The following is a 14277-nucleotide window of genomic DNA, read 5'->3' on the forward strand; positions in this document are numbered from 1 at the left end:
TCAGATTTCTGGGAGACTTAAGAAACAAAAATCACAGAATGAGAAAGAGGACATTAAAAATACAATGACAGAGGGTCGGCATTAGCTCAAGCGGTTACTTCGTCATGGCAGTTACTGAAAAATACAATGACAGAGAGAATTAATGTTTTTTCTCTGTTGTTAAATACATTCTCAGTTGTTGGATTTTCTGCCTAAAACTGCACCGGAAAAAACTTAGATTGTGGAACTTCATTGAATCCAAATTCTAGTTTATTCATTCAACAGTCCTGACCAGAGTCTGGTGGGAACTGGGGACAAAGGAATGACTTTGCAGTTGCCTCCCCAGTCTGGTGGAAGGGCATTTGACTCCTCCTGTACTGTGTGGAGAGCGCTTTGATTAGGGGAATGCAGGACTCCATGGGGTCCAGAGGGGAAACCTGATCCAGAAGGTTTCCAGGGAGATAAGACTTTTGAGCCCAGAATATCAGATAAAGGGTCTCACATCTGGAAAAGAAAGGGGCCTGGGAGCACCTCCATAACCTATTTACACCTTTGTCAGAAACCGTAATAGTCACCTAATGCGCGACAGGTATCCCAGTGAGCTACTTTCCCGAGGATGCTGGCGATAAACTTGACACCATCACTCGCTCCTGGAGCAAACGAAATTCCCAGAAGGCAGACGTGCAGTATCCCCAAGAAGCTCCTGGACCGCCCCCCGGGGCAGCCAGGCTGTGATTGGTGGGGGCCGGGGCTTCGGCTCTGATTGGTGGAGATACCACATAGCCCCTCCCCTCGTACCGGGCGATGAAAGGAGCCTAGCGGTGTGGGTGTGCGACAGCCTGGAGCGTGTCTGTTATGGTCGAGGATGTGCTCCAGATTTACACCTGCGGTAGACTGAGGTCCTTACGGAAAAGGCGTCAAGGGACCGGAAGCTGTGCCTCCCAGATCACTGTGGGCCTGGGCCTCCGGCGCCTGTGCGCACTTCGCATCTTGGGAAATGGCGGGCGTTCGGCACGTTGGTGCAAACCCATTGCGAGGAGGGAAACTGGGAGTGGTTTTTCGGGCCTTTGCAGACCCGGATTTGGGGCCCAGGGCCAGGGCGAGGGTGCTGCCAGGCTCTGCCCACTTCCTGGGCCTGGGAAGCGTGGGCACCAAGGAGCGGCACGGGCTCTGAGTGCCATCTGCTTTGCATCCTTAAGCTCAGGCCTCTTGCGCGCCCCTCCCACTCCAGGTCAGTTTTCTTTCCATCCTATAGTAAACAGCCGCCCTAGTACCGCCAGACGATTTTTGACTTAAGGGGCCTCCCAGTGAAACTGACAGAGAACTTCTTTCAACAGAAGCCTTTACGGGGCCAGAGATAAGGCTTCCTTAGTCCCACTTAATCTCTGTTCTGGCTCCAGCCCTTTATCAGTTAATTGCTCTGCCCCCAGGCTCAGGCAAGGCACAACCTTTCTCTAAACCCCTTCTGTGAGATGGGGGATGGATAACTACTCAGGTTCTCTTTACCTAATAATGCACAGCTCATAGGCACTTAAAATTACTTTGTATTTGTTTTCCCTTCTTCAGTCCCTCCTTATAACCCCTCTTCATGCCAAGATTTTATAGTTTAGCCTGTGTGCAGTTGTGAAGGCTTCAACAGGGAATTTCCCCCAAGATTTTTGTCAGGTGAGCCTCTAGGAACAAATTTCCTTGGTGCTTTATTTCATCAACTATTTCTGAGTGCCTGCTGTGTGTCAAAGCCTGAATTTAGTGTTGTAGACCCAGATGAACTACACGTACTTCCCATTAAATTGAGACCAGTGGGAAAAATTAGGATTTGTGATAAAGGGTAGAACTCTATAGTGTTGTAGGAAAGGAACAGAGGATGTCAAAATTCGGGGTTGGGGGACATGAGGAATCAAGTCTTTAGAAAGGATGTATAAGCTGGAACCAGAGGGGGCATTTCCAAATGAAACTGATGGGAGAGGGCTGCTTGACAGCTCATGGGCCCATGCAGTGAGCATGGTTCCTTTTGTTTGTGTGTGTGTGTGTGAGGGCAGGGAATGGGGTTGGGGGTTAGGTATGGGGTAACAGTTGTGCAATATAATTGCTAAAAGCGGGGGTTTTAGCATATTTGTCCTGAGATTCAGGCATATGACCTCTTTGAGCCTGTTACAGGCAGATATAATATCTAAGTCACATTTAAGATAACGCATATGAAGGCCTGAATATCAAGATGCTCACATTGGTATCATTTTTTGAATACCAGTTATCATAGGTGAAAATGGGAATGCCTTGAATGCCAAGATATTTAAATTTTCTCTGGGTAACAGGGATCATACAGATTCTTGAAGAGAGCGTACTGATCACAGGAGGTGCTTGGAAGGGACTTGACAGAGAGTCAAAAGATCTAAAGCAACTTATGGCAGTAGTGACTGCTTCTCTTGCACTCCCACCCAAATCTCCCAGCCCTTAATCCACAAGTATTTCAAAACCATGTTTCTAAAAACCAGCCATTTATATATGTTTAGGTAAGTTACAGGTATATGGTGGTGTATTTACAAGTTGGTTTGTCCAGATATACTATAACTTAGTGTCTGTATTTAATATTGACAACCAAAAAAATATATAAATATCTTCCATCTATACATAGCAGGGCAGGAGCATCCATGTGTTCTTGAGTAGTGAGTCCTCAGCCTCCCACGGCCCTCCTCTCACGGTGATCGTCTGGCCCTCAGTGCAAAGGAGACTAGAACCTGGAAGCCTTATCTGGCCCTTCCCCCTCTCCTCCCTCCACTCCAGTGCTCTCTACTGGTCTCAAGCAAGGAAAGATTAATTTGAGTGGTTGGGTAGGAAGAGATGGAAAAGGGCGAATCCTAATGGAGCCTGACCCCTAGGGTGGGGAGATTCAGGACTACAGAAGTGAGTGGCCACAGCCACCTCAAGGGGTAGAAGCCTCGTAGTTCGTAGTTCAATTAGTGTGTCCTTGGTCATACATAGGTCCAGCCCTACAGATTAGCTTGGTGAAGAAGGCAAGTATGTCTAGGCAGGACTTGGTCCTCACCCTCAGGCAACTGAGCCATTCAGGGTGAAGCCTGGGATGTGGGTACAGGAGACTCTGGCTGATACAAAAATAATAATAAAATCAGTAATAAAAAAAATTATAAAATCTGTTGCTTGTCTGAAGAGATCTGAGCAACAGTCTTGCTTTTGTTAAAATCCTGGAGGCGGTAAAAGTCCTGAATATTCTTCTGGACATCACTGCTAGCTGAAGAAAGGAGCCCCAGGCCCAGCTCTGCTGAGATCTGTCAATTGGAAGTTTTGTCCAGCTGCCTGTGCTGAGAGATCCTTGGGGCTGCTGGGAACAGACTGGGCTGGTGGTGTGGGGTGCCTCACACTTGGGAATCAGCCCCCAGGGGGTGGAACAGCTCCTCAGGTGTCTTGTCACTTTGGCTGGCTCCCCCCTGCCGGAAACCAGAAGCAATCTCATCGAAGGTCCGGCCTTTGGTCTCAGGAACTTTGAAGTAGGTGAAGATGAAGAACAGAACCAGGAGCACGGTGAAGATGATGAAGACGTATGGACCACACAGTTGCTGAAAGACACACAGACACACTTGGTTAGGGTCCTGACCCTAGATTCCAGCTGTAGGACCTTCGATAAGTGACTTTATTCTTTTGCCTCTGACCTGAGAAAGGGTATACCCACCCACAACATAGGTGTGCTGGGATGATTAAGTGAGTCTGCCTGCCTGTACCTGGCACGTAATTAAGTTCCAGGGAGCAGGTTCCCATTCACTGCAGAGCATAATGGAGACAATTCAAAGCCAAGGAAAGAACCCTGAGGTTGAGGTCAGGGTTCTTAGCTGTGTGACCTAGATTTCTGAGCCTCATTCCAATGGGAACAGCTGGAAGAGCACTGGGCAGGTGAGAAATGGTACATGTAGACAATGGGGTTTCTTACCTCCACATACTGGAAGCACATGCCCACGATGAAATTTGAGGTCCAGTTGGAGAAGCCAGCAACGGCAATGGCAGCTGGGCGAGGACCCTGGCTGAAGAGTTCAGCCACAATGAACCACGGGATGGGGCCAGGACCAATTTCAAAGAAGGCCACAAAGCCAAAGATGGCCACGATGCTCAGATAGGATAGCTGGGACACCTTATCCTGTTGAGGACAAGAGAGCGGGGAGGAAAGTTAGCTAAGAGCTTCATAGAAAACAGAAATTGCAGAGGCAGCCCGGGCAGGGCTAAGAGCTCTGGGCTGGACAGCAGGAGGCCTGGGGCTGATCCTGGCTTTGCAGTGTGACTTAGGTACCAGGTACCTTGCCTTAGGTCTTGGTTTCCTCATCTGAACAAATGATTTATTTCCTGCCTGGTGGCTATGAGCTCTGGTCTACCAGCTGGGAATGGTCATGCGGTGTGCATGCAGGAGGTGCCAAGAAGGGGTCCTCTGGCTCTGGGTGCAAACCAGTCTGTGTGCAGCAGGGGTATGTGAAAAAATGTCATTGTAAGGCACCCAGCTCAGGGTTGGCAGAGCACAGGCCTCAGACATGTGGTTCTATATATAATCATTCCCCTGGAGGAGGCCACAGAAGAGGTTAGGGACTTTGGCTCAGATCCCAGATCTGCCATTCATCCCTTACCGTGCACTGGACCTCCAAGCAATCATAGGACTTTTTAAGCCTTGGTTCAGCTGTAAATTAGCATACTAGTGCTTTCCTTTTGCAGAGGTTGGACAAATGAATGTTCTCTCATGTGAGGTGCCTGGCACAGGGTTCTCAGAGGTTGCAGTCATGGGTTTGGGCTCAGGAGACCTGAAGTCAATGCTGCATTACTAACCTCTTGAGACTAGGTTTCCTCGCCTGTAAAATGGGACTACTAACTGAACTACGCTGAGCTGTGAGAACTGAGAGCGGGCATGTACCTTGCTTCTATGAGAAGGGCAATACTTTCTAAGGCTGTTCTAAAGATTAATTCAGGCTACAGATGAAGATCTGAAAGGATTAGTATTGGGCAAAGCCACTCCTGGGGGGAGGGAACTTGGGGTCTGAGGCCAGGGAAGCTGTGGTGAGAAAGCACCATGCTGGGAGGAGCCAGGTCAAGGCAGGGTATGGTTGGGCAGAGTGCAGAACTAGGGAGATCAGCGCCCTGGCCTCTGGGAGCTGATGGCCAGGCTGGTGCTGAGATCGGCACTTTGGGATCTGAAGCCCATGTGAGCTTTGGTACCCACCCCTGCTACCTCGCGCCCCCCCCCCCCCCAGTGTGGTGGCTCACCAGTAATGCCAGCGCAATGGTCATGAGCACGGCACAGGCTGCCATGCCAGCCAGACCGATGAGGTGCAGCGTCCGTCGGCCAGCTCGTTCCACCACAAACAGCTGTGGGCAGAGAGAATGTCAGTGCCACCCTACCCCCACCTGGTGCCCCTCTGAATACCCCCACCCTGAGGCTCGTCCCCAAGAGTGGGAAAGCCACATGGCACTGCAGAGGACAAGGGGAAGACGGTATCACCTCCTCCCTGAGGCTCGGCTTGGGGGCCACACAGGGAGTGAGGGAAAGTGAGGTGGCCCCCAGAGAGCCAGGCAGCTGAGCATCCTGACTGACCAGGGGCAAGCCATCGTACTTCTCTGAGCCTCAGTGCCATCAACTGCTTAATATGAGTAATGAACTTGACGAACTGAGGATGAAATAACACAGCACTCTGGGAGCACACGGCACATGCCTGGCTCATAGTAAATGCTGCCATTCAGTCATGAGGCCCTGAAGCCCTAGGATGGACGCTGGGTGCGGATTGGTGGCGGGCAAGGACCCGGAGACTCACCGACACGACCGTGAAGGCTGTGTTGACAATGCCGGAACCGATGGTGGCATACACAGGCTGCTGCACCCCTGCCTTCTTGAAGATGCTTGTGGAATAATAGAAAATCTACAGGACAGAGAGGTCGTTGAGGCTCGGCCGGGCGCTGTGGCCCTTCCCCTGCCTCTGCCCTGGTGGGTACAGGACACAGGATGAGTAAAGAATGAAGGGGACACTGCAGCAGTTTGGTTCTAAAGTAAAGCTGCTTCTTCAGTGGGGGCTTGTTTGTTATTTTAAGTTTGGGCTCTGTTCACATTACATACTTGACCACAGGGTTTGGCTGGGGCCACAGGAAGGGAGGGTGAGGGGCACTCACAGCGTTGATGCCCGACAGCTGCTGGGACAGCTGCAGCACCACGGCGATGAGGATGGGCTGGCGGTAGGCGGGCGAGCGGAACAGCTCCAGGATGGTGACCTTCTTCTCCCGCATCATCTGCCGACTCTCCTCCTTCATCTCCTGCAGGTCGCGGGTCACGTCTGCCGTCCCTCGAAGCTTCTTCAGCACTGGGGGGACCGGAGGGAAGGTGGGCGTGGCTCAGAAAGGGAAGGAGGCCAGGGCCGGGGCTGGGGAGGGGGCAGGGCCCTGCCCGTACCACTCTTGGCCCGGTTCTCCTCATTGCGGTTGATGAGCAGGAAGCGGGGGCTCTCGGGGCACAAGGGCAGCAGGATGCACTGCAGCACGGCGGGGATAAAGATGATGCTCAGCAGCAGGGGCCACAGCTCCTCGTTGCCCATGATGGAATCCAGGCCGAATATCTGGGGGAAGGAAGGTGGAAGCAGGCAGTTGTGAGCACCCCGGCCCTGGCCCTGTGCCCCCAGTGGCCTTGGCTGGCTTTATGTCAGCAGCTGCTTTAGGAAAAGGGCCCTGTTCTAAGGTTCTGCCAGTAACATGAGGCTTTAACTTCTCTGACCTCAGTTCCCTCATGTGGAAGATGGGGAAAGTAGGACCTATTTCCCAACATTGGTGGGAGGAGAAACGGCACAGGGTCCGGGGTCTGCCACTGCCACAGGAGGCTTTTAGTGATGGGAAGAGGAGAGCCGCCTGGAGAGAGGGTGGTGTGTGTGAGGACACAAAGGCCTGGAGGCGTCAGAAAGCCCAGCATAGTGAGGACCCAGTGAGAAGAAGGGCTCAGTGGGCTGGGATGGACTTGCTCTCCTGCCACGGAGGTCACAGGGGAACTGGGAATGGGGGCGTGTTCTCTGGGACCTGTGCTAGGCTGTGTCCCACAAGGCAGGGCTGGGGAAAGCTGGGTGAGAGGTCTAGTCAGGTGCTGTCTGGTCACACCCCCAAGAGCCACTGAAGCTGTGAGGTGTGGGCTGTGCTGGGGAAGCGGGCCCCGACCCACTCACCTGGGCGATGAGGATGCCAACGACAATGCCTAGCTGGTGCAGGGTGCCCAGTGCCCCTCGCAGGGCCGTCGGGGACACCTCCCCCACGTACATGGGCACGAAGCCTGTGGTCAGGCCGCAGTACACACCGATGATGAAGCGGCCCAGGATCAGCATCTCAAAGGACTTGCCCAGTTTTGAGAAGCCCATGAGCACAGAGGACAGGAAGGCCAGCAGATTTATCATCAGCATTGAGTTCCGCCTGGAGGTGGGGGTCACAGGTCAGGTGGGTCCTTCTCTCCCCCCAAACTTCCCAGGGACTGGGTCATAGGGAACATCCTGGAACAGGCTGTCTCCTGCCACCCCCCAACCCAGCTGGGACTCTCTGGATGGGGCCAGGAACCCTCTGCTCACCGGCCAAAGCGGTTAACAAAAAGGCCCACGGAGAAGGAGCCGATCATGCCCCCTACAGAGAAGATGGCCACAGAGAGGGACCACAGCGTGGTGAGTGTGGCAGGCAAGATCTTCTCCCCATAGCGCTGGATCCACGTCTCGTTGTAGAACTCCTCAATCACCTGCAGGGGGAGAAGCAGCCTGGTGGGCGAGGCCAGGACCCAGTGGTTCTCTTCCTCCTGGCACTCGCCCCTCAAGGGGGGCCATTTTCACAGGATGCTGGAGAGGGCCCAGTACCTGGCCAGGCCCCAAATTCACTTGCATTTTCTTGAGTCAAGTCCCTCCCCTTTTGTGAGGCTCAGTTTACCCAGGTGAGAAACAAGGGACTGGGCTCTACCTCTGGCTCTCACTTCCCCGGGCGTGGTTTCCAGTGCCCTGTGTGGTTTTATATGCTCAGCAGGACTTGCTGGGGACGATGGCAAATGACCAGTGGTGGAAGCTCTGGCATAGAGCAGAGAGTTTGAGAGAAAGTGCTCATTCCCTCTTGCCCCTTTTCTCCTCAAGGTACTTAAGACCCCGGGCCCTCTTCCAACCCCTGTTGGGAAGGAAATACAGCTGGACAGAGAGGTTCTGCCATTGTGAGGCCCTGGGAGGAAGAGAAGAGCAGGCTCACTGATTCTGCACTCAGGGCCCGGTGTGACCGACCAGTCTGCACACAAGCTATGTTCATGAGACTCACGTGGCCCCTCTTGTCTCCCAGGCTCAGCTCCTGTGGCTGGCCTGGCAGTCATACCTTGAAAGACTTATGTATGGCCTCGTCCCCTCTCCCAGGTACCCAGCTGGGAAATATAGGAAAGGCTAGGATGAGGAAGCAGTTCCAGGAACTGGAGCCATCTGTCCTAGCACAGGCCTGCCTGCCAGCCCGGCCTCCCCCCAGGGGAGGGCCTGGCCGGATCCCAGGAACGTGACGGGCAGGAGGTACCGGTTCTGCTGGCAGACACACACCCAGTGCCATGGGACTGGCCAGACCCACCCAGCCACATGTGCAGCTGGGCACAGGCCCAATGTACCCAGAAACAGCTTTCTCTGCGCACATAATCATCACACACACATATTCCTGCTCACATCATCTGAACATTCCTGGCTTCAGCTAGTCACAAACCTGCATGCCCCTCCTCCCCTCACCACTTGCAGCTCAAACTCAACTCCATGCCCGTCCCAGTATTCCTCCCCACAATCATGCTTCAAGTTTATGTACACACAGCAGCATGCATCTTTTATATAACCTCTGTTGGCCTTGCTCTTGGCCCTTCCTAACCCTTCCAAGCCCCAGGGGTCTAGCAAGAGGAGCATGTGGGTAGGCACAACTGCCAAAGGGGAAACTGAGGCCTAGAGTCCCAGGAATACCCACTGAGTATGCTGGGACTGGCCCCATGGTTACAGTGGATCCTTGGCCATTAATCAACTTTTTCCTGCCCTGCTGCCATTATCTGTCCCAGGTCTGGAGACACATGACAGAGGCCAGGCTTAGGGAGTTAGGGTAAGGTGGACATGGGGAGGCAGGAAGAGGGGACAGGCAGCCCTAATGATCCACTTATTTGTCACAGGGAAGCCAGACACTGCAAGGGTCAGGGATCTGCACACAACCCAGTTCAGATCCCAGCTCTACTATGTATCTCCAGTGTGATCAAGGGCTAATGATCTCATTTCAAATGACATTTAAAATATCTACTTCATAGTGCTTCAGGGAATTAATGAAACATCCTTATGATGCTTACATGGTGCCTGGCACCATCACTGAGTCAAGGGACCCCCACCATGTTTCAGTACTGACCCGAGGGAAGAACAGACCACTGACAAAGTCTAACCAAACTTGCATCCCTAGCTCCAAGTCAAGGTTCCTGCCAGGTATCAGTCCAACCTCACATCTACCAGTGCCTCTACCCTCGCCCCGCACACCATTTTCCCACCCTCCGCCTGGAGGGCCCACCCTGCCTTACTGCACTAAAACCTTTTGAGACCCAGTTCAAAGAGTCCCAGGAGTCTGTCCTCCCAGAGGACAGGGGCCTCAGTGGATTCACACCAGGGTCTGTCCCAGAGCTGGGGTCAAGGATGCCTAGTGAGTGAAGGAAGGAGTCAATGAAGAAAGGGCCTTAGGCTCTCCTTCTGGAAGGTAAATTTCAACAAACAAACAAAACAAAACACGAAGTGCTTGTGTTCTTCAAGAGACTAAACCAACTCCAGAGGACTGGTTGGGAACAGCAATGCTCCATTTATCAGGCTGCAGAGAACAGGCTGTCCTGGAGAAGGGAACTGTCCAGATAAACGATGTTCACCCCTCTGAGGGCCCGAGCTTCCCTGACCCGTCATCTGGGTGGAAATCTTTCTCCTTCCTGTCACTCTCACGTTGCTGCCCTTAGCGATTGATTAGACCTATAAGCAGGGCTCCAGGGCACTGATGTCACTGGGGCTCTTTATAGGGGAAAAAAGAGGTGTTTGCCCCAGAGGGATTTGAATTAAGTTTTGCATTCTGCTGTTCTCAGATTCTTCCTGTGATTCATATGCTTGTCCACAGAACTCTCCCCATTATTGTTTAAAATATTGCCAAGGAGTCAGCTAATGGAACTCATTTGAAGTGCGTGCAAGGGCTTACTACCTAAAATGAGCTGAAGGAAACAGGCCAAGGTTTCTATGTCGGCAGTTCAGGTCTTTAAACCTCTTCTTGGGGCCGGCTGGAGATGTTGAGGACCACATGTAAGTGAGGCATTACTGGAGCCCCCCCTAGTTAAGTTTCCTGCTTGTGGTGACAAGTGAGAGGGACCAAACCTTGTGCAGGGCTGGCTCATGAGCTCCTTTGCTACTCAGACCACCTCACGGGGTTGGGAGTGGTGAGCAGCCAGGCCCCTCCACCTTGGCCCCAGGCTCAGCCTCTCTAACCCCCAGCAGCACTTTCTGGCCAAGCTGAGGCTGTGCAGTGGATTCCTGCCTCTTGATGCGACATCGGAGATTTCCAGGAAGAAGCTATGCCCAGTTTCCCATTCCTGCTGCTGGTGTGGGAGCTCTGTGTCCTCTGGCCCCTGGGGGTCCATGCTCCATGTGGGAATAAAGCTGGCCCTGGCCAAGGAAAGGCAGGGGGATCCCTGGAGAATCAGAACCCTACATGTGGCCACTGCTGCCACCCAGTTACTGGCCTCAGCATCCATCCTAGCAGTGACAGGGTGCACCTAAGGGAAGAGGAACCTACTTACCACTCCCCTAAAAGGCTCCCACATACCCAATCTCCACAACAAGTTTACTGGCAACCTCCTTGGCCAGGCTCACATTTGAGGAGAGGCCTGGCACAGCCTTCTTATGAAGGCTCCCAGCCTCACGTGCTCTCCTCCCATGTGCTTGTCACAAGCCTGGCAGGTACCCTTGATCCTACCACGCCCTCCATCCAATCAATCACCAGGTCCTGTCAATTCTGCCTCCTAAATTGTCCTACTCTCTATTCATGTGGCTTCTGCCCTGGATCTCTCCTGGATTCTGCTCCTGACACCCTCATCCACTGAAGCCAGATTCCTCTTCTCACAATTAATTAGGCCCCAACACGGCAGTCTGAGCCGTGCCCATCCAATGCACAGGCTCACCTGTCCTTCCTCGCCTCCACTGCTTTTACAGCTCATTCCCAACCTCTCCCCCACTGCCAAGGGTCTGTGTGAGTGTGTGTACTCTGGGGAGAAAGGGAGGGTCCTGTCACTTTGAAGGGGATTCTCAGGAGTTGGGGGCCATTAGGGATTTCTGTCCAGTTGTCCTCTCATTGAACTAGAGGGCAGTAGCCCACTCGGTGACACCATAGGGGCCAGCATAGAGAAACGGGTCAGCTGTGGGCAGCTGAGATCCCTTGGCTTCCTAAATGGTTTCCTTGGGGGTGAACGTGGGGGGTTGGGGAGGAAGGCTTGCATCATGTCTGACTCTTTGGGAATCACCTCCCGCTACCCAGGCAACTGTGGGTGAAGAACCACACGTCTGCCCGTCTATAGAGGAAGTTCTGACTTCCTCTGTGTCCAGGCAGTGCCTGCAGTGGGGCCGTGCATGAGATAGAGCATGCTGCCCGGCATACAGAATAAGCTGTTACTCACGTCACCGTTATTCTGGGAACCTACTACATTCAGAGGAACATTAAGGACAAGTTTTTTTTTTTCTTTTCTTTTTTTAAAAGATTTTATTTATTTATTTTTAGAGAAAGGGGAAGGGAAGGAGAAAGAGAGGAAGAGAAACATCAGTGTGTGGTTGCCTCTCACGTGACCCCAACTGGGGACCTGGCCTACAACCCAGGCATGTGCCCTGACTGGGAATCAAACCTGCAACCTTTGATTCACAGGATGGTGCTCAATCCACTGAGCCACACCACCCAGGACAAGGACAGGATTTTTCCATTTACAAGTTGCAGGAAGATAAAGCATTACCCTCAGGAATTTATACTGTAGAAAAGGATCTGAAGGAAAGCTCTATCAGATTCTACTTGGTGCACAGAGCCTCAGAGCATACACTTCAGCTGGGGAAAAGAACAGTTTTACAGAGTTCAGAGGACAAGATTACTCACCTTACAGGTAGTGAGTTCCCTGACTGCAGGGAGCATACAACTCACAGTTTAGAGCAGGGATTGGTAAACATTTTATGTAAAAGGCTAGACAGAAAATATCAGGGTCTGCAGACCACATATGGCCTCTTTTGCTTACTTTTCTCTTTTTCCCCCCAACTCTTTAAAAATGTAAATTAAAAACACTCTTAGCTCATGCGCCATACCAAAACAGTCCACTACCTAGATGTGGCCTTCTTGCCCATTTTTGACCTAGAATTCTAGACTACTGCCTGTAGAAGGGGTATGTGTTTTGGAACCTCGAGCTGGTCTCACCATCCTTCCCAGACACATTCCTCTAGCCCAGGAGACCTGGGTTGTCTAGATAATCTTAAGAGAGAATCAGAGCTTCCTTTCAACCCTCTTCTCTCTCACAGATATTACTGTGGGATGAAGGGGTTAAACAGCCAGCCAAGCTTCTGAGCTCCAGTTAGAAGGGAAGGGCCAACTTGTCCAGTTTAGTCCCTCAGCCTGAACTTGGCCCCTATTTCCTATTCCCCACCTTCTCCCCCCCTTCCCCCGCCACCCTGCTCCAGCTGGGGCTGCGCCCCACCCTCAAGACAGAGCTTATGTCTCCATGGCAACTCTTAGCCACACCCAGGGTCAGTTGGTAGTTCAGAGTGAGATGCTACAGGTGGTGCCCTCTGGGCCCCGGGGCCCCACACAGCAGACAGAGCTAGAAGCTGGGCCCCAGGCTCCACAGCGGGGCACTGGACCACCCAAGCTGCTTCTCAGGAAAAGCCCAGACTTGGCTTCTCTCCAAACCCAGGCCACGCCTTGGTTCTGGCCTCCTCACTGGTGCCAGGCCTCCAGGGTCTCCCCAGCAGACAGAAGGATCTTTATCTCCCCCACCCACCCAACTCCCCCACACTACCTGGACACCCCACATCTCTGCATTTTCCTTTGCGCTGCTTCTCTACCTTCTTCCTGGTGAGCTGCTCATCAACTTTCAGGAAATGCATGAACCCTGCCCTGGAGCGTCTTCCTGATAACCAGCCCCCCCTTCTCTATCATACTAATTCTCAAACGGGGGCAATGTGGCTCCCAGAGGGCACCTGGCAATGTCTGGAGACATTCTCGGTTGTCACACTGGCAGGGTGTTAGTGGCATCTAGCAGGCACAGGCCAGGGATGCTGCTAGACATCCCATAATGCACGGGGCAGGCCCCACAACACCAGAGCATTATCTGGCACCAAATGTGCAGTGTTGAGAAAACCCTGCTCTATGGGCCAGGTACCTCCTCCCTTCCCCATTCCCTGGTCCCACTGGCCTGTCCACATTTCCATTACTGCCCTGAGAAAGACTACAAGGTACTATGTGCTCCCTCTAGACTAAATTTCAACATGGGGAGAGTCTGAATCATCTGTGTCTCTGGGGCCTAGCACAGGCTGGGGGTAGAAAGAGCTGTCACTAATTAACAAGCCACGAATCTGAGGGGCTTGAGGAATGATGTAGCTGTGACAGGATGTAATGGTGTGAAGATTGTGTAACTGGGGGGGGTAAACTGTTGAGACGTCTACACATGACTGAGCTTGACTCATTCTGGAAGTCGGAGCAGGAGGGACCAGCCTGGGTAGCAGCTGTGGGTGTGGGAAAGGGTGTGTTGGTGCTCATCTCACTATAGTGTAACTGCCAGTGCTTCTGCAGTGGTCAGGATGCAGACTGGAGCCAGACTTCCTGCATCCATATCCCAGATCTGCCACTTACTAGCTGTGTGTCCTTGGTTTAATCGCTCAACATCGCTGTGCCCCAGTTTCTTATAAAACAGGGACTATAGTGCTACTTAATGGGATTATTATAAGGAACAACTGAATTAAAACACTGAGAACAATGTCTGACACACAGTAAGATATAGTCTGTGCTGGTGGAGATTGAGGAAGGGGACAGGGGAGCCAGAACTCATTGGATCTAGGCAGAGGTAAGGAAAAGCTGCCCAGAGTGCTCAGCGTAAGGAGGCTGAGGGCTTGGGCTAGGAGGTGGGTCTTGCCTCCAGTACTTTTCACTCATGAAGCTGGTCAACCTGGGCGAGGCAGACCTTGCTGGCCCTCCAGCTCAAGTACCTCCTTTGTCAAACAAAGAGGTCCAGCCCCAGCTGTGGGCTCTCTGAGGATGCCTCATCCT

General features: G+C 52.6%; 1 protein-coding gene across 1 annotated transcript in view; it reads right to left on the reverse strand.

Annotated features, from left to right (window-relative positions):
• Window positions 1-231: 231 nt before the first annotated feature.
• Window positions 232-14277, reverse strand: part of SLC2A1 (solute carrier family 2 member 1) — a 31751-nt gene continuing 17705 nt past the window's right edge. Inside the window, exons 3-10 of the mRNA XM_090269252.1 lie at window positions 7557-7717; window positions 7164-7404; window positions 6407-6569; window positions 6130-6317; window positions 5778-5882; window positions 5233-5334; window positions 3920-4123; window positions 232-3551 (exon numbers count right to left, since the gene is read on the reverse strand). Coding sequence (XP_090125378.1) covers window positions 3351-3551; window positions 3920-4123; window positions 5233-5334; window positions 5778-5882; window positions 6130-6317; window positions 6407-6569; window positions 7164-7404; window positions 7557-7717 — 1365 coding nt within the window. The 3' untranslated portion in view covers window positions 232-3350. The remainder of the gene's footprint in view (window positions 3552-3919; window positions 4124-5232; window positions 5335-5777; window positions 5883-6129; window positions 6318-6406; window positions 6570-7163; window positions 7405-7556; window positions 7718-14277) is intronic.

Source organism: Furipterus horrens, unplaced genomic scaffold (assembly GCF_987537825.1).
Source record: "Furipterus horrens unplaced genomic scaffold, mFurHor1.1.pri manual_scaffold_3, whole genome shotgun sequence".
NCBI classification, from domain to species: Eukaryota; Metazoa; Chordata; class Mammalia; order Chiroptera; family Furipteridae; genus Furipterus; species Furipterus horrens.